Genomic DNA, 26,705 nt, shown 5'->3' on the forward strand with positions numbered 1-26,705 from the left:
TAAAGGCAAAAGAAAACTATAATTCCTAATAAAAATAAGGCAATGTTTTCTCTTCATAATGAAAAACTGCAATATCTTGGATGAGTAATGAACTCTTAGAAAAGTGCCTTTGCTGTCTCAGTGATCACAATATTATACTGTGAAACGTACAGCCCAATACAGAGCCCTAGGTGGCTGCAGACACTGCCACTTCCAAAGTGCCCTGCCACCTCCAGAGAGCTTTCTGCTGGCATGGGGGGGGGGCATGAAAAAACAACACCCACACTGCCACCAAAAAGGCCCTATCAGGCTAAATGGACTTACACTAGCAAGAATGGGGTGTGATGTAACTGCCTTGTAAACCCAAGGTGGAAGCCAACTAACAATTGGGAATGCCTGGCCTCCATTCCCCTGCCCTGGCATCCGACTGGAAGCCGGCATAGCTCTGCAATAGCCTTGACTTCTGGGTGTCACAGCCATGGAACTGAGGAGTGGCCAGACACCACGCCTTTGCTACCTCCATAAGCAGGGATGCCCCTTGCACAGGTAGAGTGGACAAATGCATTGGTGCAGCTCCATGCCTGCTTCACTACATGATTTGGGGCCCCTGCATAGGTTTGGGCTGTCAATCTGGAAGCACGTTTTTTTCAGTGACAAGAACAGACATGGCAAAAGTGCAGAAATATCTGAACCCTCCTCCTTGAGTGAAGCATAGTTTGTATGGATATGGAAAATGGTCAAATGAATGACATTAATAAATGGAGCTAACCATGTAAATGAAATTATTCCTCGGAATGAAATAATTGATGATTTAATGTAATACTCAATTTGATGGTTTAAATAATATTGTCCAGGTTGCACAGCAGAGCCCAATAAAAAGTATGGAAAGTAGATATAACAAAATTAAATTGAGCTGGTAATTGGGTCATAATTAATTATGTAGATGTCTGGCTCCAAGACTACCAATATATGTATATGAATGTATGATAAATCAGCAGATGTAGAAAATTCATTTTGCTGGTAGCAACCTGGTCCAGAAGCAGATACAAACTTCAGAATTTCCTTACAAACACAATTTTAATGGACTTCTACAAGAGAAATAGACTGATTTCAAGTACATCTTTTTATCCCTCAATTATTTTTGAATTTTTGTGAAATTCTTATTATTTTTAAAATTTATGTTAACTTGTATTTTTATAAACTTGTATTAACTTGTGTAAATTGGTGTGCAAGTTTACTTAATCCATTAATTGACAGGTTTAAAGATTTCCATACTTTACCATTTCTGTTTTGCAGCTGCAACCCTTAAAATCAGAACTATTAACTGTACTTCTCAGTTAGTTTTTCCCAAAGTACTGAAGAACATGCCAATACGACTTAAGAAAACGGCAAAAATTTAGTCCTATTCCTTCCAGGTTATCTCTTTGCACATGCATACTGAAGCCATTCACAAAGTGGGGATCCTGTGTGTGACTCCTAACATTGGCCCCTTCCGCACACGCAAAATAATGCGTTTTCAAACCACTTTCACAACTGTTTGCAAGTGGATTTTGCTATTCCGCACAGCTTCAAAGAGCACTGAAAGCAGTTTGAAAGTCCATTATTCTGCATGTGCGGAATGAGCCATTCATTCAGCCGTCACTTTTTTCCTCAACCCCTCCCCTCCACACTGGTTGAAATACATGTTCACCAAGGGCAGGCTCAGTAGAGGAAGGGAAAAGGTTCCATTTTACACTCATCATGCCCTTAGTTCATAGTGCAATTTTGACATTTTTTATATAGCTTGATTCAAATATTATTTCACCTTGATTCCATTTGGTAGAATTGATTCTTTTTATCTAAAGCATACAGAATGCAAAACAAAACAAAACAAAGAAAAAAGAAAAAAACACCACAACTTAAAACATTGTAACAGCTACAGGTGCAGCTGCCTAGTATATCTGTGATAATGATACTTCAGAGTGCATAGATAATGCCAATTTAGAATATGATTTTAGAGGAGATCCCTTTATGGAATTATAAACATATTGTTAGATTATCACTGCATAACATTCTTCTTTAAAGTGGTATTAATGGATACACATGTACATGGAGATATTTCAGAGAACAGCCGGTGGCGGGAGGAGCGGGGGGGGCGTTGCTTTGATACAGTTATCTAAAAGCCAAAATTACTGTTTTCAGGGTTTTCCCCCCAAATCGCATTTATTGAATGTCTCCCCTTACAGTCAAATCTTCCCAAATCTGTTATTCTTAATAATGTGGGATCTTTATTATAGCTCCTCATTGTTTTTTTTACCAAAAATCTTTACCTCTGGAGGGTAAAATTCTTTACTAACTCCTTTTATTTCTACTTTCACCCATTCTGTCGCTCTTCCCAATCCATTATTGGTTTTATGGGCAATTGTAGCCTCTATGGTGAGCTCCTTTGCAAAGCAGCAGAATTGTAAGCAGTAAATCCATGCTCATTGGCTATACTTCGAATTCATTAATGAGAACAACAAAAAAGCAGAATCCACTTTAAAACGCATTCATTTTGGATTCAGACCTAGTTGTAGAGCAAATAATTATGCCTATGCAGTAATGACATTGGGCATGCCTGAAAGTTCTCTCTGTGTGTGAGTGCTGTTATACAGCCCCATTCCCCAAGAACAGGGGTAGGGAACCTGCGGCTCTCCAGATGTTCAGGAACTACAATTCCCATCAGCCCCTTTCAGCATGGCCAATGGCCATGCTGAAAGGGGCTGATGGGAATTGTAGTTCCTGAACATCTGGAGAGCCGCAGGTTCCCTACCCCTGCCCAAGAAGTATGGTAAATGGCTCTGAGATCAGTCAATCTGATCATCAATAAGACAGTGACATATTTCCACCTGATAATTATGAGGCAATTCAAACCCACAGGAGTTCAAGCGTTCCTATTGTCCACACACATAAATCGAATCCTGCACACCTTCCAGAGTTTAGGCCTGCAGCTGAAATCAATTCTCACTCTTTCTCAACAAATAATTTTTATCAGGGGCAGGGCAACTTTCAACTTGGTCCTGGGGTACATTTTTCCTCCTGAGGAGGGACTTGCCAATATATTGGTAGCAGTGATCATTGCCCTTTCTTTCTGTGCTCCTAAAATAAAAAAATCAACACAGTAATAATAATAGCAGATTAACTGCACCAGGATCACCATCCCTTTTTATTCTATAAGGGCACTTCAGAATTCTGACAAAGTGTAGTGCTCACAACCACAAAATGTCAGGATGTGGTTCTAATACTAATTCTATGTTTCAGGCAGAAACTCTGATTAACTCGATCCCTTTAAAAATTAGTACGCTGTTTTCAAATATTTTCTTGCCTACATGCACAGTAAGGAACTGAAAATCCTTGTGCTGTGGGGGCAGCTGTTGCCGAAGGAACTTCTAAAAAGTCTGCAAATTCAGTCATTCTCCAGTCACCAATCAGCAGCCCTGGTGGGCAAAATCCCCACCTGGCCCTAACTCAGTGGCGAAGAGCCAAGTGGGTGGGGGATGGGTGGGTGTGCAACACACCGGGTGTGCACTGGTGTGGGGGCATTCCAGGGTGTTCCGGGGGTGTTCCGGGCAGGGGCAGACAGGCAGGGACGTGGCAGGGGTGCAGGGCGCACATGTGCCCTGGGCGCAGTTCCCCCTCACTCCGGCCTTGCCCTACTTAGTACCTAAAAACACTGGGAAGTGCCAGGAGAGCAATAAGTGGGAGTGACTGTGGGACCTATTGTGCCCATAGACTCCATGTTGTGGACTTCTTCCATAAAGAATAGTTCAGGCCACTTCTTCCATTAAGGAGCCCCTTGCTGTAATTTCAGCTTTCTATGTTTTTATCTTAGGGAAGCTGGTTTTGCTAATACTGACTCCAAGGCCTTCCTCAAAGGGCTGGATAACTTCCATTATGTCATTGATGTGAATTCCAGTGATTTTGCCTTAAATAAAATGGTCCTTCACAGTACACTGATGACACCCAGCTCTTCCTCTTGGTTGAGCGTGAATAAATTGAAATTGATTCCTGACAAGACAGAGATGTTGTGTATCCTGAGTCCCAAGGCCAGGGACATTAAGGAGCACCCAATGCTAAATGGAGTGGTTTTCCCCAGAAAGATAGGGTGTGGGGCCTGGAGGTTATTCTTGTTTCTTCACTGTCACTGGAATCCCATGTGGCAGTAGTGGTGGGGCGAACCTACCAGGTTCTTGGGCTGGTTTGCCAGATATGCTCTTACTTGGACTAGGGTGACCCAGCCATAGTCATCCATGCCTTGGTAACTACCCAGTTAGACAACTGTAACATGCACTATATGGTGCTGCCCTTGAAGATGGAACAAAAGCTGGAACTGGTGTAGAATACTGCTTTAGGATATCCTCATATAACACCCTGTCCTGAGGGAACTACATTGGTTTCCAATTCAAGTACTGGTACTGATTTACAAAACCTTACACAACCTAGGCCCTAAATATCTGAAGGAATACCTTCTCCCATACAGACCTGCTCGGACACTGAGGGGACCTTCCTGGTGGCCCTATCACTTTCCAAGATTCAGGGGGTTGGGGCCACCCAGAGATCCTTCTCTGTGCTGGTGCTGACAATTTGGAACACTCTCCCACCATAGGTCCGCCAACCACTGAATCTGCAGGAATTTAGCTGCCTGGCTAAGGCCACCCTCTGTATCCAGGCATATGACTGATACCTTCTATGTGGTGCTTCCCCTCCCCTTCCTCCATTATACTCCCTTTTTGTTTTTTTGTTGCGGGGGGTCTGTACCAGCTCTCTCCTGGTTTTCCCCCACCCCACTCTTCCAATGCTATGAAAATATTACCTGCTTCACCCAAGATTATTAAAGAAGGTTCATCAAATTTTCGGTATACCCTGTGTTTTGTCTGTGTGTCCTTTTTGTGTTCAAACTGCTGAGGAGAATTTGTCATTAAAACTTCTGGATTTTGAGGAAAATAGATTACAGAAATGTGTAGATTAGTCATTATTCAGAGTGAACTTTAAAGGTTGTTTTTCTTCCCTCCCCTGACAAACTAATTTTGCCACTACTTCTTCTATCATTAATTGAAAGTACTTTTCGGTGTATGAAACCTGGCACAGTGGAAAAGGGTAACATATATGCTCCATTTTCCCCAAGGAAAAGTGCATTCAGATTTATTTCTTCTTATAATGTGGTGTGAAATTGTTAGACTAATCCTAATGGCTGATTTTATGAGCTGCTCATATTACCATAGTCTGAAGGGCAATTAGCTGAGTGTCATTATAGGTTATAGACCTGTGCCAAATTCAAAGTTTCTTGAGACCTAAAAGGGATCCCTTTACATTCTGGAACCTCAGGATAGTCTTCAAGCTCCTTGTTGATGTTCTTGCATTCAGTGTATATGAACTTTAATAAGCCATGGTGCAATTTGTATTATAATCTTAGTGTGATTTTTCTACCCAATAGGGCTTTGCCAAGAGGAAGGGGTAATGGCTGAATAAGAAAGATCCTATGATATATAATTTAAAGTTTGGTCATAGAATGCAGATCGATAGACACACAAAATGTAGCTAGGGTTAGATGGGGGGATTTCTCTACAAACCTGAACAAATTCCCAAGTTTGAAAGAAAATCTGATATCTAAAAGAATTAAATTTGGGGATTAAAACTCTCCAAAATAATAAAAATAATTCCTGCAGCTTAAAAAAATTTTTTTCACTGAGCTGTCAGTGGTCATTTTGGAGGCTGCTAGGCAGCCACAACAATATTGCTAAGCCTTCCAAATCTGTGTTTGTGCAAATCAAGGTCATGGGAAGGAGTAGGGAGGGGACTTGGATATCAAAACAGTCCTTTAAAAGTTCCAAGCATCCTCACTTATCACATTCCCTGTGACTACCACAGATTCACTATCCAAACCACTTGATCATGCAGTGGCCACCTTGCAGCTGGGCCCAACTTTGGCAATAGCAGGCACTGCACAACTGGACCTGGCAACAAGGGCAGTGACCACCACACAGCTGGGGAGACCTAGTCTCCAACTATAATAGGAAACCCCTAGTCCCCTTTTGCTGCCTGGAGGAATTTACATTACAGCATCATATGTGTAGGAAAACATTAGCAATCCCCTTACTCAAATGGAAGTAACATGGCAATGCCTCATAATACCTAACTCGCCCCAGAAACTCCTAGAACTGGCCTTGACAGTTGCAATTACAGTGGTTGCAAATGCAATTGCCAAAACCTTTGAGAGAGGCTGCTATGAGTAGTGAAAGGGGAAAAGCAGAAGACAGATAGGTTGGCTGGTAGGTGGAAAGGACAGAAGAAGCAGAAAAAGGGGTTGCTATGGTGGCTGTTTTGGGGGGGGAAACAAGGGGGGCAATACAAGGAAAAATTATGTGCCACAAATCCTTGTGGGTCCTTACTTGTTCACGTATATACAGAAGTGTACCAGGGATAAATGGCGCCTGGAGACAAATTGTCTCCATGATGCCCCCAGGCTCTGCCCCCTAGCTCCACCTCCTGATGCCCCCAGGCTCCACCCCAGCTGCCCTCGACTTTGCCCATGTCACCATGAACATGGCAAGGTCTAGGGTGCCCCCTCCCCCTCCCAGACTCCCCCTGCCAGCTGGGCTCCCAGCCGGCAGCCGGCAGTCTCTTCTGACCTCCCCTCCAGGCAGGCCAGAAGAGATTGCAGTCTCGGCTTCGGAGACCTTCTTTTATAAGCACTGAGGCCAGGGGTGGGGCTTGGGGAGCAGGAAGGGGTGGGACTCCCTGCTCCCCAAGCCCCACCCCCGGCCTCAGTGCTTATAAAAGAAAGTCTCCGACGCTGGGACTGCAGTCTCTTCTGGCCTGCCCGGAGGAGAGGTTAGAAGAGACTGCAGGTTGCCGGCTGGGCTCCAGGCGGGAGGGGGGTCCAGGGTGGGGTTGGAAGCACTGTGAACGACGAGACAGCAGAAATTCCTGGTCTTGTGGGGGGCCGATTTTGCAACCCCCCCACTTGACCAGGAGAGTGGCGCCCGGGGACAAGGAATACCCCTTATCCATAGGCAGATACGCCACTGCGTATATATCGCCTTTCTTCAAATTATCTGATAGCTATATGTAGGTGAAAGAGTCTGATTTCTGTAAAAAAATTTCTTGGCAATTATGAAGGTTTTTATCAGACAATTTTATCAGACAGAGACACCTTAGTACAAAATATACAAACGCCCTGTCAATTTAAATGAATATATATGTGTCTTTAGAACTGACCTGGTTATTTTAAATTTCTATTTTTTCCCCAATTTATAAATGTTGAAAATTTTGGGATGAGAAATGTTTCCTCAGAATTCTAGTCTGCATTTTTAATACACATGTTCAATCCCCCAGCTTTCTCTTATTTATATTTGAATACCATTGCATTTGAATGTTTCAAGTTCTCTGCCATCTTTAGAGAGTTCTGATTTTGACAGTCTTCATATATGAAATCTGATAAACTATTAACTGTCAGATAGTGTTATGTATTTTCACGTAATCCATCAAATGTTGTCAGATGAAAATATCATTACTTGTCAAGTATTATACTATTGTCTAATATGAAACACTATTTGATGGTTGGCATGACATGCAATTAAATATCATACATAAATATGACAAATACTTTGCAAACTTTTTTCTGGGGAATCCTGCAATTCTTTGCAAGTTTACCAGAAATTTCTCTATGTTAGAAAAATCAATAATGGCACACAAACAGCTTTGAACAACAGCTGGCCTCTTACTGTTGATTGTTCTCTGCAATATCCAGACACGGGGGAACAATAGGGCATCCTAGGAGACACTTCACAGTAGCCAGTCCAAAAGTGTCTTCTGTGAACTGAGTGTGCATCCTAGAATATTCACCAGAAACATGCAAAGTGGTCTCATGGCAGAAATATTGAGGCAAAAAGCAATTCTCTCTCTCTCTCTTTTGAAGTTAGAAATGTTAAAAACTGTTACAAGACATCATTCCATATTTTCTACATGATCTATTGATCACTAAAGATCATTGCATGACTCCTGTCAAATGCTGTTAAATCAGAATCAGTTATCAAATATCTCCTACCGTGATCAAGCATCATTGTGTGACAATGGAGAATTATTGGCACATAGTGAATAACCAGTGGGTGTATCTTTCACATTGGCCTTTTCCACACAACACAAATAAAACATTTTCAAGACTGAAATAAAAGCATTTTAGGGAGGAGTTCTGCACAGTTTTTTTTACCCAAAATATTTTATTTGCAGCCTCAAAATGTTTTAAATGCATCATTTTTGTCTTAGTGATTCTTTTCGCTAAAATGTTTTTTAAAGGCTTTGTGTGCTGTCCCTTTAAGATGCCATTGTGTGAGTTCTCTCCTTGTCCACAAAAAAAAAAAATCCCTGCCCTGTTTTTGGAGCATTCTGGAGTGTTTTTGAGATTTTTAGGGGCTTGATCTTTACAGAATTACCTACAGAAGACTCAGAATTGCAGCACAAGGCTGTGAAACATAGAACACTGATTTGTCTATGCACTGGGAAAAACTAGAGAGAAACAGAAAATGGCAGACAGAAATCATTTTAAGAGTTGAGTGCGAACAAAAAGTGGGACTGAAAACTTTTTACAAATGTTTTTCAAATGTTTTAGGAGATTTGTGCAGAAAGGGACACTGTATTACTTACTCCTTGGCCTATTCTGTACATTTTTCTATTTGGTGTTAGAATATTTCCCCAAAGACACAAATTACCAGTGTGTGCAGAAACATCTCTGATAAATAATGGCCAGACCCATCTATGCCAGAATTCTAGAACAACCCATTATAATCTATAATTGTCTAAGCCTTTGGAACATCCAATGATGAACCATAAGCAAATCGCCACACAGGACTCATTTGCAGCCAAGCCCTTGTGAGTGCTGCATGCTGATTGGCCAACTCTGTCTTGTGGGTGGTGGGGCAGGAGTGGCTTTGTTGTCTGCTGTCATGCAGAAGCGGTGTGCGTGTGGGGGGTGGGACGTGGGGTCGGGCCCTCATCTTACTTCCTGAAATGGCCCTCAGGAAATGAGATGGAGGGAGAACCTGAGGTGAGTGGACTTGCACTGAGTCCAGCAAACAAGTTGAGCTACCCACCTCCCTTCCCAACACTTACAGACCTGATTCTGAATGTTGAACTCAGGCCTCCCGTGTCGCTTCCCAAGACCTGCATGCCTGCTGTGGAAGAAGCAGGGCTGATCCTGCCTGCTGGACTCACCATAGAGTCCTGCAAGCAGGATTGCCCCCCACCTACCTTTTCAACACCTGTGGGCCTCCTGAAGAGAGGTGGGAGGGAGAAGCTGCGACAAGACAGCAAGCTGAGCTATCTTTCCCTCCAGGCTCCCAGCATGTGGGAGAGAGCAAACTCTGTCTCGCACACAAGATCACCCTCCCAACCCTCCATCCCAAAGCCTGAGGGCGTAGGGTGGGGAGTAAGATAGCATGATCCTGTATGCGGGACAGAGCTAGCTCCATCCCATATGTGATATTGCCCTCCCCACCCTACTTCCCAAAGCCTGGGGGAATTGGAAAGTGCGATGGGGATGGGGAGGCAGCACGGGGGGCGGGGTGCCTATGAAGATGGGTCAAACTCTCCATCTTCACAGGCACCCTGGTGGCTTCCCCACCCCACTTTACAAAGCCTTGATTCAGCTTTACAAATGAGGGGTGGAGATGCTTATGTATTTGGGAAGAACTTCCCCTTCTTCATAGGCATCTTGTTGACTCCTCTTCTGCCTTGCAAAGCTGGGATCCTGGCTTTACTGCTTGGGCAGACATATTCTACGTCACTTTAAAACTGATACATGTTAATTACAGTCTGGACAGCAGCTTGGTTTCCTTTGTATATCTAGAAACCCTCAATTTTTCCTTTTTTCCCAAATAACCAATTCAGATAAATAGTTTCCACAAACTTATTAGGGGAAACCAATATAAAACCACTAAGAATGTATAGTCCAGAGAGTCTCTAAAACTGTGACTACTGGGTACATATACATTTAGATATAGGTTCATCAATTATTTAAACAGAAATAAGCAAGGCTATGTATTTCAGTGATGAAAAGGGCAATCAATTGTATGATGGAGAGGCAGGATTCTAAAAAACAATGTAATCAACATTTTTAATGCCTTCAATCAAATCATTAGAAAAGCAACTGCTAGACATATGTTGGCATCGTTCTTCCATGGGGAAACAAATGCTGGCATCTTGGAAAGGTGTATTGTATTTTGTACTGGACTGTACAGGCTGAGATGAAGAACATTTGTTATTTGATAAGTTTTGACATGTTCACCATGTAGCAAAGGGGAATTTCTGCTAGGGGTGACTATTTTTAATGGAAAAGCTGTATTCATGATGTGAGTTTTCTAACAGATGTCAGGTATCGTTATGTGAAGTATAAGCTAGCTTTATTTTTTATTGGTAGCAGTAATGGAGCTAGTTATTTTTTAAAGTAAGATACGTGCACATTTTTCCCTGTGTGTTTTTTTCTCACCAGAATGATGCAGAGTAATTTAACATCTCCACCTTTAAAGAACTAAAATGTATTGGGCACAACCCAGCTTGCCCTGTACATAGAGAGTAAGGTACAGAGGTCAAGATAGCTGTGCTCTTATGTCCTTTGCAGGTTTGACACTGTTACTTTCTGCCCATGCGGCACTGCAAAGTGGACTTGTTCAAAGTGAGCCCTTTTGTGTCTCATTTTGATGCATCCATGAGAGATGTAGAAGGATGCTCCTCTTTAGGTTTTTGATGTTTTCATGTCATCATGAACTTTTTTTTTCACCCATTCATCTTTTTAGTGTTTCCAGTTTATTAGCATCCTTTACACTATCTGATGCCATTTATTTATCCAATTCCCATCAGCCCCTGCCAGCATGGCCAATTTTTATTAGATTGTAGATTCTAATTCAGTTCAAATAGTTGTTATAACTTAAGATTTGAAACATATTCTTATGTGTATTTTATGGTAACAGTATGACTTCCATTGTTTTAATTGTTTTAAATGTTTTACATCCTTGTGATTTTTTAAGCTCTGGTTAGGGGTGTGCTCCATTTTTAATGGCATTTTTTCAGATTCAGGTTTATTGGATGCAAAAAAATTCAGAAAAGCCCCCCCCCCCCTCCCCCGCAAAAGCTCCAAATACCCATAAGGGCTTTTAAAAGGAAATCTGAAAATTTTCAGCCCTGTCAAGGACTATTGGGGAATTTTTGTCAAGGCTCCAAGGGTGTGTGTGCTGTTTTTCAAGATAGAAGCACCAAATTTGCAACATAGCTGCTGGTGGCTTTCCTCAGTGAAGTTTGGGCCATGGGGTCCAATTATATGGGCACCCAGTTTACCTCTATTTGGATGTTCATAGAATTGGACCCCCAATCTAAATATCACCAAACTTGGGGGTTCTTCTGTGGAGAGTCACCAACAGCTGTGCTCAACATTTTATGCCTCTAACTTGGAAAACAACCCCCCAGAGCCCCACAAAGTTCTCCCATTGAATGCAAATTTGAGCAAAACAGTTACCCAGACCCCATTCACCTCCCCCCCCCAGGGGAAAATTAAATAAATATGCCTGTGAGCAACCACAGGCCAATGTCTCCCACCCCAAGAGCCAACAGAAGCTCAAGTGAACCATACCAGAACCCAGTCCAGTGGAACCACAGATCAACACTCTGCAAAGCCTAACAGAACTAATGTCAGACAAACAATGCAAAAAATTCAAAACAGGGGGCACTTTTGCCAGTCAGACAAAGCCACAAGCCAATCCAATGCACAAGCATCCAGCAAAACCCAGTCATGCTCTGGCAGCACAAGCCCAACAGAACCAATGTCCAATCACACAGTGCCAGGTAGCTGAGGGGAATTTTTGCCAGCTCAAACAAAGCCACAAGCCCCCACTTCCACCCTCCCTCTCCAGAAGTTCTTGCAGTTCACATTAAGACTGTAGTAGCCTAGCAAAACTGCAATGCAAATAGGAAAGTTCCAGTGAGCTCTCCTGTTTGTCCCCTCAAAATGTCTCTCCTTGTCCCTTCTGTTGCTCTGGAAACCAGCCATAGAGCAGGAAAAGAGCAACAGAGGATTGCTGCTTCCAGAGCAATACAGTAAAGAGGGACACCTTTACCAGCCCTGCAGAACCCACCTGGAAACTCAGAGGAGCTTCTGCCAAGGTAACCTTTTGGGGGCAGAAGTTAAAATTTAAGCAACTATTACCAACCTCAGAAAAGGGCTTTAATTCTTTAAAAAAAATTAAATCCCTGTGGTTTTATATGGGTTGTGGGAAAGCATTTATTTGGAAAAAGTTGAAATTGTTTGGCTTTTTTGGTATCTGGATAGCTGTTTTTTTCAGTTTTTTTCAGTTTCAGCTGTTTTCCTAATGCACACCTCTAGCTCTGGTTTTAATCATTTTAATGATGTATTGCCAATGTTGTTTGGGTTGGTTTTAATGGTTTTAAATGAGATATTGCTGTGCATGTTTTAATTTGTTCATCACCTTGGTGGCCCTTTTGAGGACAGAAAGGCAGGATATACATTTTGTAAACTAAACATAAATAAATATGAACTTAAACTGACAATAAAGACTAGCGGCAATCTATTTACGTATTCTTTTTCTCCCTCCCTACCCCACTATTTCCAGAAATTGAAAAGTTCCAAAGTTCTGATGAGAAAAAGGAAGATGAAGAGAAAAAATACCTTGACGTCATCAGCAATAAAAATATAAAGCTGTCTGAAAGGGTATTGATTCCTGTGAAACAGTATCCAAAGGTATTGAAAAAAATATAATATATATATGTATATACATATTTGTAACATAGATAAGGTAGACTATGTTATTTTAATAGATATTTGGTTTTATGAATATAGTTTGTTTGGCTCAGAATGTTAACTCAGGAGATGATACAAAAGAAGTTAAACATTCATCCATGACTTTCCATTGTTTCCAGTAAACTTTAGATCAGTCTTTCAGGTCGTCTGATTAGGCTATCTTGCTCTGGTGGAGAAAGAATCTTTCTGTTGAAGTAAAACTGCTCATTTAGAAGAATGAAAGCATTGTATCCAGCCCATTTGGAACAGTCCAGCTCCTTGTCCTTTCAGGTCCACTGATCCACAGAAGCACAGTGCCAGGAATGGGGTGGGGCATAACGCTACAGTGGGAAAGAGAGGCAGGAAGGTTGCCTTCCAGTCCAGCACAACCCAATTTATGCTGCTTTGGATCTAAGCCGTTATGTCTAAAGACAGTTGATTATAATTAACCAAACCCTATTGTATCTGGCATCTCATTCTTTTTAAGCAAGCTTCTCAGGAACAACCTTTGGTGGATTGTCCAAATTGTTACTAAAATAGTTGGTAATAGTAAGATTATATCTTTTCAGTTTGTTTGTCCATAGCAAAACAGCTTTAGAATGCAACCGTATTAACTGCCTACTCCCACAATACAGACAGCGATTGCCCACAATCTATTATGACAGGTAACTTAAATTTTATGACCTGATACAGCCATACGACTCCACTTGTTGTTTGGGTGCTACAACAATGTCATAGTTTGGCTTATATTTTAAGTTGTAGAATAATTTATCTTGGAAGTGAACTTTGATTTATAAAGCATCTAAGCAATGTGAACTGAAAAATCAACATTTTCACTTTTTCATGGTATTGTGGGTACTTGGCACAAGAAAGGAAATGAATGGGTGAAATTTGATTATCAATGATAAACATTATCATTATCAGTAAACATTATCAATCATAAACATTATCAATGAAAAAACTCTCTGAAAATAATTCCATAGTGGTAGTCATATTAGTGGGCCAGGCTGCTTCTTGTTCTGGAAATCAACCCAACACCTGTGGTTCTCCTTTTGTGGGGATGTCCTATCTGTGTCATGACTGGGGTGGTCACATCTGGTTGGCTTAACCCGCAGCCAAACAAAGACAGACTGGTGCTGTCCTGACAGAGCAAGTGGAGACAGTATTGCTGCTTGGCCTCCTGGCTGGTAAATCCCAGCAAAGTCCCACCACCCAAATGGGCCATAACATGCAGGAAGTACAGGGTGACAAGAAAATTTCAAATATAATTTAGAAAATACCGAGACAATTCTCTACTTGTGATTTGTTCTGCTAATATTCATTCAAATTTCACAATATCTCCATTCTCCTGGGTTCAGCCAGGAATTGGACTTCTTTTTCACAGCTTGGTGCCTAAGATGCCCATCTCAAAACCTAAGAGTCTCTTCTTATTATAAGCCCCTTTACCCTGTTGTTGTTGTTGTTGTTGTTGTTGTTGTTGTTGTTGTTGTTTTTATACCTCCTCCATAAAAACAATATAGTGAAGATCCATTCAGAGCATCTGTAGAAATAGCCTACGGTCCACAGAAAAAATTGTGTTGGGTAAAATATTGTTAGTCATTAAAGTGCTATAAGACTCCTGTTTATTTTCTCTGAAAAAATCTTTGCATGGTTTGGCCCAGTACCTTTCACATAATAATCTGGTGTCTCCCCACCTATTTATCTTGAAATCAGTGACAATTTACATTTTGAATTTCTCAACATACATCTGCGTAACAAAGAGACTGAGAAGAGGTACTATTTTTCAGACAAAGAATGCCATTTCAGCCTTGTATTTCGCACAAATAGTTGTTATACCAGGTTGTATTCAAACTGACAAAGTAAACACCTCCATTTATCTCCAGTGCAATTTTTCTTGCTGATTTATTGTCACATGTTATTTGGCCCCACTATTAGCTTTGATTACATTCTCCACTTTTCACTTTATTCTTTCATCAGCAATAGCAATAAATTACAGTGGGTAAAAAAACCCATCGACCCAAATGAGGTAATATAAAAAAAGAAGATGCATTGATTTCAAATCGGCATTTACCTTCTAAACTGTGAATATGAAATTGATGGAAGGTAATCATCCATATGGTAAAAAGTACTAGAACTATGCATATTTAGAAAACTGTCTGCTACCGCCTTGTTATGTGATTGTGTTCCTTTATTTGACATATTATTTAGCATTGATGTCTAAGGCTGTGTCTGCACCAGGCTGAACTGGGAAGTCAGATATGCTGTTTATGTAGTCTTGAGCCTATGTACCCCAGGGCCGAAACTTGTAGTGCACTCATCCCATCCTGATGTTTATTTCCCCCTCTCCAATGTTTAATAGAGAGGGAATACATCACAGTATATCCCTGTCTTGTCAGATCTGGTCACTCCTTGGAAGGGAAACTATGAGGGAAGGCTCTGCAGAGGAAAACAATCCCAAATCACCTATGCTTCTCACTTGCCTTGAAAGCCCCTTGCTGGGATCACCATAAGTAAGCTGTGACTTGATGGCATTTTACATACACAATGTTTAATAGAGGCAACAGTAAGTTACACAGTGATAGCATGGTATAGCATTTGGAATGTCATACTAGAATCTGGGAGACCCAAGTTCAAATTTAAACTCTACCATGGAAGGTTGATGGTTGAGTCATTCTCTTTCAGCCCACCTTACTTCATAGGGTAGTTGTGGCAAAATTAAAATGGAAGAAGACAAACATAAGCTGGTTTGGGAACCCGTTGGGAAGAAAGGCAGTGTATAAATATCTGAATACATAAATATCAACAATATTGATTCTGCTTACCAGTTAATAGAAAACATAGGTAGATAATATTTGTTCCTCACAATAAGAACAAACAGTGGCCCATTATGCATGGAACACTTACCTTATGGCTCTTCTCTGTGCAGTGGGCTTGTAAAGGGCACTCCTCACATTTCTGTGTTTACACATGAGAAGGCACTCACTCCTGCCATGGAGATTTTCTGCAGAGAGGTCTCCCCGGCCTGATTCCCCTAACTCTGCCCATTGACTAATCCTTAAAGGTACAGATCTAATTCCAGTTCTCAAGATTGCTGGCTTAGCCTTTAAACTGCACTTATATTGATATTATTGTTCCAAAAATAATCCCCCCCACAAATGAAAGAGGTAAAGTAATTCCCTGGACCAGAGGTTCCTAAAGAAGAGAACTGTTCTAGAGCTGATATTCTCTTCTTCTCCCCTCTACACACAAGCACGCACGCACGCACACACAGACACACACACACACACACACACACTTTCTGCTGCTGCTGCTGGAGGACAGAGAGGATTGTTATTTCGAAATACTCTCTGTTATAATTTTATTGATAAGAATTAGAGACCAGTGTGTTTTAGCTAAGCCCATGTAAAAGAGGTTCTTTTCTGTGACTTGAAACAACTGGCAGTATGAAAGGGGAGCAAGGGGGAAGGTGTGGATGGCAGTGTGAAAGAGTGGGAAGGCTAGCCATGGGCAGAGGGAAGATCTCCCAGGCAAAGCTGTGCTCACTAGTCAATATGCCCGGTTCTGGCAGCAAAGAAAATTAAAATCATGCTAGAAGTGGACTCAGAGAGAATGGAAAGTGAAAGTGAAGCTTGAAGAAATAGGTCTGTACAAGAAATCTTACAGTGATGAACTTTTGCTGCCATCAAGCAACAGACACTTTGTGCATAATTGGCCAGTAATAATGATCCCCTTGTACACCTCAGTTGCTTGCTGTCAGTTCATGTATTTTATTTCATGCAAGGAAAATAGCAGTATATAGGGATGAAGTGGGTTAAAAAGCCCTGCTCCCATGTCTTGCCTTAGGTCCCTTTCACACATGCAGAATAATGCACTTTCAATCCACTTTCAATGCACTTTGCAGCTGGATTTTACTGTGTGAAATAGCAAAATCCACTTGCAAACAATTGTAAAAGTACACTGAAAGTGCACTATTCTGCATGTGCAGAAGGGGCCTTAGTCTGCAGACATGTTTCTGACCCTTCATCCTTTACAAGGGATGAAAAAAATAATGTGAAAAATAGAGTAGCCTCTTGAGAATGGAGCTGAAGTGGCAACCATATTGGGGAAGTTTTTAGTGGCCATAATGGGCCTTCAGGCTGCCACCTGACTGTATTAAAGCTAAGCAAATGATAGAGTTAGACCTGTGAGCTGTTCAACCTGCATTGTTGGCTTTCCAGAACTGCAGCAGGATTGTTCCCAGGGGTGAAGGAACTCATGTGTATGGGGGAGTGGATAAAGGCAGCAGATTCTAATCTAGCGAACTGGGTTTGATTCTTCACTCCTTCATATGAGCACTGGACTCTAGTTTGGAGAACTGGGTTTGATTCCCCACTCTTCCACATGAATGGCAGACTCTAACCTGGTAAATTGGGTTTGTTTTCCCACTCCCTCCACATGAAGCCAATTGGGTGATCTTGGGCTAGTCATAGTTCTCTCAGAACTCTCTCAGCCCTTCCTACCCCAGCAACGTGTGGGGAGGTGAAACGAAGGTAATTGTAAGCTTCTTTGAGTCTCCTTAAAGGCAGAGAAAAGCACGGTGTAAAACCCAAATCTTCAACAGCATGCCTCTTGCACTTCAGGTTGTTCACTAAAATGCTTAGCCAAGTATATGAGAAGACTCCATGAGACTACATGTGAATCTGTTCTTAGTCAGAGAGAGGGGGTGTATCTTATCCAGTGTCACTAAAGGTTTTGTGGGGTCTTTAAAAAAAGGAGCTTTAGGGGGCATCCAGTGCAGGTAGGAGGCATACTCCTCCTCCAGGAAGAATATGTTACTCACTCGTTTCATTCTTTACTCCTTGATGGTCTTCTAATGTTTGCTTTATTGGTCTGTAAAGTATCTGGACAGAAGATTGTATGAATGCTGGTCATCTCAGAGCTTTTGCAATGCTGCCTTGGAGAGATTCTATAAATTGTCTGGACTTAAAAGAGATTTTGGGAGTACTACTGTTAAATATGGTGATTCTTAACAAGGTTTAATGAGTTTTTAAAATAAAGATCCAGACCCTTTTGCTACTATACTAGTTTTTCCCACAATACTCTCTGACAAAAAGAACATTATGTGTGAGAATATACTTTGCAGATGAATGAAGTCATGTCTTCAAATACGGTACCATTGTGTTATTAAATTAAATGTCATTTGCTTTAATGAGGTTTTATATTAATGAGAAATATACATTAGAAAACAGTTTTGTCATTTTGAGTAATGTTAACTATTTGCTGCTACTTGATATGAGGTTCTCTTAAAATACAAGAAAGGGTACCATGTAAGGCAATTCTACCACCTTGTTTAATTAGTGATGTGGTGATAAATTGGTGCTTTTATTGAGGGTACTTTTGAAAGGATTTGGCTATTTTTTTCAGTTGTAAGTGGAAGAGGAATTCTTGGTCATCAGTAAAGTGGCTTCTAAGCAAAGCTAAACTAAACTAATTCAAAGATAAACGAATTCATGAACATCTCAAATTTTGAAGAAACAAGGCACTAAATATGAGTGTAAAGCTACAATCCTAAGAACTCTTTCCTGACAATAAGTCCAATTCAGCACCATGATACTTATTTCTAAGTAGATGTAATAAGATTGCTCCCTGATACAGTAACCTTACTCATCCTTCTGCTTGTCCAAAGCTGACAAACCATCTGCTTTGCACATTTGTTTGTTTGTTTGTTTGTTTTATAGGCTGCCCTTCCTCTGATGGGATCAGGGCAACTCAAAACATTCACATAAATCAACATAATTAAACAGATTCTACAACAAATTTATCCAAGGCACCATAATCAGTTCTACATTAGAGGGTGGAAGTAAAAAGGAAGTAAAAGGGAGGCCAGGTGTGTTGGAATGCATCTGCTGTCCTCAACTGCAGGCCTGGTGGATTAGCTCCATTTTGCAGGCCTTGCAGAACTGTGGCAGGTGCTGCAGAGTCTGGGTCTCATTTGACACAACTATCCACCAGGCTGGGGCCAAAGCCGAGAAAGCTCTGGTATCACCAATAAGTTGAAGCACTCTCCTGGGGGTGTATTTGAAGAGGCAGACCTGCAGGTACGAGGGTCCCAGACCACTCAGGACTTTAAAGGCTAACACCAAACTCTTGAACCTGATTCAGTACTCCACTGGAAACAAATGCAGCTGGCAGAACACTCATGAGATCCCCTTGAAGACCTGTGGAACTGCATTTTCAACCAGTTTAAGTTTCTGGATCAGTCTCAAGGGCAGCTCAAAGTAAAGTGAGTTACAATAGTCTAGCCTGGAGATGACTGCTTCATGGATTACTGCAGCTAGGTCAGGGCACAACAAGTAGGGGGCCATAATCTAGCCTGGCAAAGATGGTAAAATGCCAGTTTGGCCACATTTGCAACTTAAACTCCATGAGTAAAGAAATATTTTAGTATTAAGAGTATTCACTTAATTCCCCTTTACCCAGTTTCTTCCTGAAATCAAACAATCCATTTATTTTCCACTTTTAAGAAATCTGGAGGGACAGAAAGAGAGGTACTGTGAAGTTTCAGAATTTCATTCTGCAGATGCTCAGAGGCACACAGCATCTTCCAAACCTCTCTGTCCTCCTCCTAGAGTATCACTCTGTACTGTCTAACAAAGGGGTCAGCAACCTTTTACACCCAAAGAGCCATTCGAACCCATTTTCCTCGGAAAAGAAAACACTTGGAGCCGCAAATCCTTTTGACATTTAAAATGAAGATAACACTGTATATATTCTCATGCAGGGAGAAGTTCCCTACTTTGAAGCCCATTTCTACCCATCAAAGCAAAAAAAAAAAAAGGGGGGGGGTAAAAAACCTGTTGTTTTGTACATGATTCAAATGACAAGCAATAGAACCCCCGTTTCACACATTTCTCTTTTCTTGTGTTGAGACACTGATTATGCCCCCCCAAAAAGAACCCCCTCAAATTTCACTTGGATGGTGGATCAAAATTGGCGCCTTTAATAGGGTTGTCAACTTCGAGGGGGGCTGAACTTCTCCCCCCCCCCCAAGAAAATGTCTGCCATGGAAGGTGGACTCGACAGCCATATTTCTCACTGAGCATGGCCCCTGCCCTGGTCCCAAAAGTCATAGCTTCTGAGAATCTACCCCAAATGTCCTGGGATTTGCCCACCGGGAGTTGGGAACCCTCGACAACCATGGCTGAGGATGATTCTGGCCTTCCTCCCTTCCACGATCTACAAGCTTACCCTCCACTGGCTTACTCTGAAGTAAACCTTCCAAGATCCATGTGCAAGGCTTTCCCCATGCGCTCCTGCCCTCCTTGGCAATGCAGAAGCAAACTATTCCCACCCCTGCCTCCCCATACAACAGCCCCAATGAGTGCAATCTTGCAGGGCTGCAGGTAATAACTCCTTTAAAATCTGACATCGTCTTTCTCACCTGGACTCAGTCAGGCTGCCATCCGCCAGGAAAGTCCGTAGAGCTCAGTGGGGCTGCTGGCGGGCTGCAACCCAAGGTGGCGCTGCTGGGGTCCCCCCTGTGGTTCCGCCCCCCAAGAAGGACCCGGGGGAGGGGGAAATGAGGCCACCCAAAGCAGGGTCAACCTCTGATCCCCCATTAAAGTAGGGCGGACTGAGATTAGGATTGCGCTGAAAATCTGCACTCCTGCAACTCCCTCCCATTTCTCGCCCTTCGCCGCTCACCCATTCAAGAGGATCCACCAGCAGTGCTCCACCCCCGCCATGTGCTGTCATCACCAGCATCAGCCAACCAGGCACCTGGGACAGGGAAGCCGGAAGTGGCTTGGGATAGCCATCTCGGGCTGTACCTCTCTAGGAATGGGGACTCTTTCCCATTAACTCTTAGGGCAGTGGTCTGCAACCTGCGGCTCTGGAGAAAAATATTTCTGTCACTATGGTCCCAATCTGCAGATATAGATATTCACAGATGGTGATACACTTTGCTATTAAATGTATAGATACTAGATGGACCATTGGTCTGATCCGACAGAGAAAAGTGGCCCAGGTTCCCACCCCCACCCCACTGCTGCCGCCAGGAAAAAAGCCTGTGGTTGCTTCAAACTTAAACTTCGCTTATTTCTAGGTGAGCAGCAGCTGGGAAAAGGCTGAGGGTGGGAACAAGGCCAGAGAAAGAGTGTCCTCCTTGGTCTGTCCCTGCCCCACGTCTTCTCCTGGCCAAAGTGCTACTCACCCACAAGCAAGCAAACCTTAATTTTAAACCACAGAGGGGTTTTTTTTGTTGCAGAGGCGGTAAGGGGGGAACGTGGGTGATGTTTCCCCCTCCCCTGCAACTCCCTCTTCCTCTCCCTCTTTCTCTTTCTTGCCTGTTTCTTTCCCTTCCCCCTTTCTCTCTCTCCCTCTTTCTCTCCTTTCCCCTCTTTTTCTCCCTTTCCCCCCTTTCTCTCCCTTTCCTTCTTTCTCCCTCTGCCCCCCTTTTTTCTCTGCATGCTACTACTGAGTGGCAACGGGTATGAACAAGATTTTGGAGCACGGGCAGACAGTAAGTTAAATATGAGCATTCAGTGTGATGCAGCAACAAAAAAAAGCTAATGAGATCTTGGGATGTATCAATAGGGGCATAACATCCAGATCTCAAACGGTTGGGGGGAAGAACTGTTTGAGAGTTTGCCCTGGGAACCATTTTCTGTAGATACGCCCCAAGCGCTTCTGGATTTGATCTGAAGGCTGCATTTTCCTGCCCTTGTTTTGTTCATCCAGGTGAGCTCAGCTAGCAATGGTACCAATTTTTTCATCATCTCTTCCCTTTCACACAGCTGTCCTCTCTGAGCCTGACAAGTTATCTGTCCAGCTTTCACAGCAGTTGCTGGCACATTTATCACCCCCTGGAAATACATCCAGAATGTTTTGTGAGCTCAGAAACATTTTTAAGTGAATCTGTGAGAAGAGAAAAATAGGCAGTGGTAACATCATGGAGTTGGCATTGGGAGATTGGTTGCACTGAAGTCCTGCTGTCAGAATTCAGTGTAGCTAAGCAGAGGCACATTGCAAGTGTTTTCCTCTGTATGTCTGTTGCTGAGAATTAAATAAGGCCCTAGCTGAATTGTATAGATGCTGGAAATCTTTTTCATCTGCCAATCAATCTTGCTAAAGTTCTAGTCAATTAATAATAATTCTGCTAAAATGAAAAAGGGGGTAACGAATCTGCTTAACAAATCTCTGCAGGAATTTTTACTAAGACCATTAACACTTGCCAAGAGAAGAGCCTCATAAAGGGATAAAATTCAGTCCAGCAGCTTCCCAGGAGAGAGAATTACACATCAAATTATTTTAACTGTTTGTTTGCCATTCTCTAATTCAGTGTCAAGCTGTCAAAATGGAGATAAGCAAAAAGATAAACATTTAACTTCACCTAAAACAAAGCATATAGTATCTAAAAACAAATAGGTGATATATATACCCTTTCCCACCAAAAGATCTAACTGCAGTCAGAAGAGAGAGAGTGTGCCATGCTTCCACAGTAGAAAATAGTGTTTGGTACACAGGGAGGGTTGGAGGGGGGCTTGAGACAGCTTGTGGTGGGCCTGGCCTGGCTGCCACTGCCCTGCTGGGCCCAGCTTGGTGTTTGGGGTGGGGATGGAGGTTGGAGGGGGCTTGGGAGGGCTGGTGTCAGACCCAGCGGAGCAGCAGGCAGCTTGGTGGGAGGAGGGTTAGAAGGGACCTGGGAGGGCTGGTGCTGGGCCCAGCTTGATGTTTGGTGTGTGTGTGGGGGGGGGAGGGGTTGGAGCAGGCTTGAAAGGGCTGGTGCCAGGCCCATTGGAGCAGCGGGTGGCTTGTTGTTGCTGCCCTGCTGAGCTCAGCTTGGTGTTTGGGGTGGGGGAGGATTGGAGGGGGAGGAAGTGGAGGCAGATGAATCCACAATTCTACTTATACCTTTGGTGGAACAGAGGATAGACAGGAACAGATTTTTTTTGTAAAAGCCAAAAACATAAACTCAGGACAACTTCAATACTTTTTTTAAAAAAAACCTGTGCCTTGGCAGCCTTAGGGCTCAAAACTAGTCACATGTTTTAAAAATATTTAAAAATTGTAGCAGTGATTTAATTGCAACAATAATGATTAAAAAACCAAGCCCAGATCTACAAATATCAGTCTTAAAAACCAAATGAGCTTTGTTTTTCAGCCCGACGATTCAAAACAAACTGGCTTTGATTTCTTTAACCCTGGAAGACCAGAAGGGTCCTCGGGTGAATTTCTTGTGGGCAGCTGTTCCACAACCACAAAGGCAATGCAAAGTTAATGATACCGTTGAGATCTGTAGTTACCTGGCTTGAAATTTGAATGAGCTTAATTTATGCCTAGGGCTTGTGCTTGGGCCAAAAATAGGCTTAACCTGAAAGCGGATTCTGCCCAGATAAATTTAGAATGCTCGCCGGGGGGGGGGGGGGGGGTGGATGTGTGTTTTTCCCTCAGCATTTTTCAGTGATTACCATAATTTAGTAATTTAATTCTCTGATCAAAGGACCAAGGGGTTCAACTAAATTGTGGTGCTGTCAGGTTTATGCTAAGTATTCTTTGACCATTTTCCTTCCAGTAGACAAATCCTAGTTTCTGAATATTAAATCCGAGTATTAGAAGGCTCCGTTTCACAAAAAAATCTATCACTGATATATTGTGTCCAGGAAACGGTGGCTACTAATACTTTTAACACCCCCCCCCCCCTAGCTACTAGAGCTATCTAGAAAGGCCTCCAGTAGCAATATCCAGTCCTTTCTGAGGAATACCTCAGGTCTCCTGATATCCTGATGAGCATGTCTTAGGTATTATTTACTGGTATTAAGATTTTTTTCCCTAAAAGAATAACAGAATTGTAATAGGATCCTATGATAAAAGCAAGATACTTCTGTAAGTTCAGTACAGTAGTAGCATGTTTGATGCCTTTGGTAGATCTCCTAGATTTAGGATGGTGAAATACTGCTGGGATGGTAACATGTACTACTTAATTGAGAGCTGGTATGATCTGTAGAAGAATCACATTTCTCCTAATCCATGAATCTCACTGGGTGATGCTGGACTAGTCATTCTCTCAGTCCAAGCTGTATCACAGGATTCATATTAAGACAAAATGAGACAAACTCGGTGTGACGGATTGCAAGGAAAAGGTGATTTAAAAAGGTGGTAGATAGTGGGAAATTCTGTCCTGCCCTATGGTGGTTACAGAATACTATTTCCCATTTAATCCTGCTCTTTCTCTTGCTCCTCCTAGTGGTATCATGAGGGCTGGGCTTTAGGATGGAAGCCCAGGGCTTCCACTCAGGCTTGGAGGAGGGTGGTATAAGAATAGGCTGCAGTTTCACATTTCAAAGATATATTGCCTTCTACAGGAGGGTCCTTACAAGGTCATTACAACCACAGTATAAAATCACCTAACTGCAGCACTGACCCCTTAGTCCATTTTATCTTCACAACCAAGCTTATGAGGTAGTTTAGGCTGAAAGAATGTGACTGATCTAAGGTCACCCTTTTTTTGGTTGAGCAAGGATGCAGTTAGGGTGTCTTCAGTCCCATACTCACACAAGCAATAACCTTATAGATAAAGAGGAAAAGGAAGGGAAAACAGCCAGTGCTTGTGGAATGAGCCCATTTCAAACAAGGATTGAAGAATTCACTCATCTCTAATTCTAAATAACTGGAAACCATTTTGAGTAAGCTAATCTAATAATTAGTATGCTTCATGTGTACAAAATGTTTCAGATATTTTAAGATATTGAAATTTATAGTATGTAGGCAATTTATAATGTCAATAGATGTTATAACAGTGGGAAAGGGGTGGGGAGTGTCTGCACAGGTGATGGTGGAAAATGGCTTCAAAGAAATTTGAGGAAAATGCAGATCTAGTAGGAAAGAACTCAGATTGGCCAGGCCTTTCTGAAATTTCAGAGAACTTATAGGAAACTTATTTCATGAAAGAAGTTAAATTTGAACTACTGCCTGGCCCACACTTTATAGTTATAGACAGTACCAGAGCCATCATAGAAGATTTACACCTCTCTGGGAGCTGAATAGATTTTTTTAAAAAGAATCCTTTCAGGACTTCGGTGCACCTCTCTTCCTCACAAATCCCATTGCTTAAACTTCTGTTCAATCCCAGCTCCCCCAAATGAAAACTAAACAAAATCCTAAATTATATGCATGTTTTTCTGCTTCTGGCTTTTAATTACATTGCTGTCTTTTTAATTATGCCAGCATTGATTTATATGGCCTTGGCTGCTTTAATGATACAGAAAAGTGGGGCTCTAAAACATGTTCTGCAACAATGTGTCAGCCTTTGCAATAAAGTATCACTTGATGTATGGGTATTTCTGACAATAACTTATGGGGGGGACAAACTCTTCAGCATGCCATGTAAGTTGTGTTGGGATTTGATTGTAAAGAAAGCAGCGTAGTTATATTCAAATGAGAACAGCTGTATTAAATTAGTAATATAAAGCTATGGAAGTGAGAAAAAATTTACCATGCACAGTCACTCAATAGTTTTTGGGAGGTTGGTGGTGCTTAAGGGGTGAAACTGATGTGATAAAGAACAAGGACCTCAAAAATGTTGTAACTAGTGAATTGCACCCATGCCTAGCTATGATTTAGATGGGGATGTATAGAAGAGAAAAAAGGACTTAACCTTTGAAGTCCAATTCAGTTTTTCTAATCAACACTTGGCTTTTTGTGCTATTGTTAGCTTTTAAGGAAGGGGGTAAAAGTATGTCACTTTTCCCCTCTAAAACTTCTTTGAACTACGTATGAATTCAGCGAGGAAGGCTTGAAAAGCAAATTTTCCCTTTGTGTGGACTAGATCCAAATGGCAACTGTGCATGCATACAATTTAAATTGTACAGACCGATCCACAAACTTAGTTTCAACCGTTTTGGACTTAAATTTAATGATTTTTAAAAAAATGCATGGCTTTTTACAAAATAATCTAAAAGAAAGTGAAAAAATGTTTTTTCTGTGCCTTCATAAAACCAAATGTTGGCTGATAATGCATAAGGTTTCTTCCGCGTGATAGGGGCAAATGTTCATCACGGCAAGATTTCTTGTATGGATGTATTTTCTCAAGCCCAGCTTTCACTTTCCCTTCTCTCTGCAGCAAGTGAACCCATTTGCAGCACTATTTTAATTTTCTTTGCCATTGGAGTGGGACAGATTTGCCAGTCAACACAGCTTTGCCCTGGACCTCTTCCCTCCACCCACAGTCAGCCTGCCTAGTTTCACCCCTTCCACTCCCTTGTGCTGCTTTGCAAACCTTCTCTCTCACCTCCCTCTCTATTGCCGATCCCTTCCTGCTTCTTCTCCGGCTGGATTGTTTTTATTGCCCGAGACCTCCCCCCTTCTGTATATCTTTAGATCTTTTTTAATTTTTAATTTGTCATATCGATGTATCAATATCTCAATGTGAAAATAATAACAACAGTCGGTCCCTCCAAACACTCGATTTGCTCATGCATTGTCCCAAATTGTCCCTATTCCTTCGCAATAGGCTGGGCCTAGTTTTACACAGCAGCAATCAGTGATTGGAGACTGCACTGGGAAAAGATCATTGGTCTCAGTGATTTGTATTTGCAGCACATTGGGAACGGGATGATCAGGAAACTCGGGAGCTTAGAAAAAGGTGATTCAGGTTGTCCTTTTTCTGTTCACGTGCTGCCATTACTCTCCAATCACTTCCCACAGTAGAAGACAATCAGTGATCAAGCAAAGTTTGCAGATGCCGTATTCAAGGATTTTCTGTACTAGTTTGACTTTCTATGTGGATATTTTGATATATCTATATGAGAATTTAAAACAATTAATTGCATTAAAATTAAAGCACACATTCACAATGGAGAACTCATGAAAACAAGAGGCGATTGCCCTTCCCTGGACACAAGCAAAAAGTCAGCTGATGGGCAATGTTTGCAAACAGGGCTGTAGG

The 26,705-nt window shown here is 42.0% G+C and overlaps 1 protein-coding gene across 19 annotated transcripts in view; it reads left to right on the forward strand.

Annotated features, from left to right (window-relative positions):
- The window catches only part of KHDRBS2 (KH RNA binding domain containing, signal transduction associated 2), a 529,409-nt gene that overhangs the window by 97,284 nt on the left and 405,420 nt on the right, over window positions 1–26,705 (forward strand). For 18 of the 19 annotated variants that reach the window (XR_007244530.1, XR_007244520.1, XR_007244524.1 and 15 more), the window contains exon 2: window positions 12,615–12,742. The exons of the other annotated variant lie outside the window; for it this stretch is intronic. Coding sequence is in view for 2 of the 18 variants with exons in the window: in XM_048496577.1 (XP_048352534.1) it covers window positions 12,615–12,742 (128 nt within the window). In the remaining 16 variants the exon portion in view is untranslated. The remainder of the gene's footprint in view (window positions 1–12,614; window positions 12,743–26,705) is intronic. 19 annotated transcript variants of the gene reach the window in all.

This window comes from Sphaerodactylus townsendi, linkage group LG01, assembly GCF_021028975.2.
Source record: "Sphaerodactylus townsendi isolate TG3544 linkage group LG01, MPM_Stown_v2.3, whole genome shotgun sequence".
Classification (NCBI taxonomy): domain Eukaryota; kingdom Metazoa; phylum Chordata; class Lepidosauria; order Squamata; family Sphaerodactylidae; genus Sphaerodactylus; species Sphaerodactylus townsendi.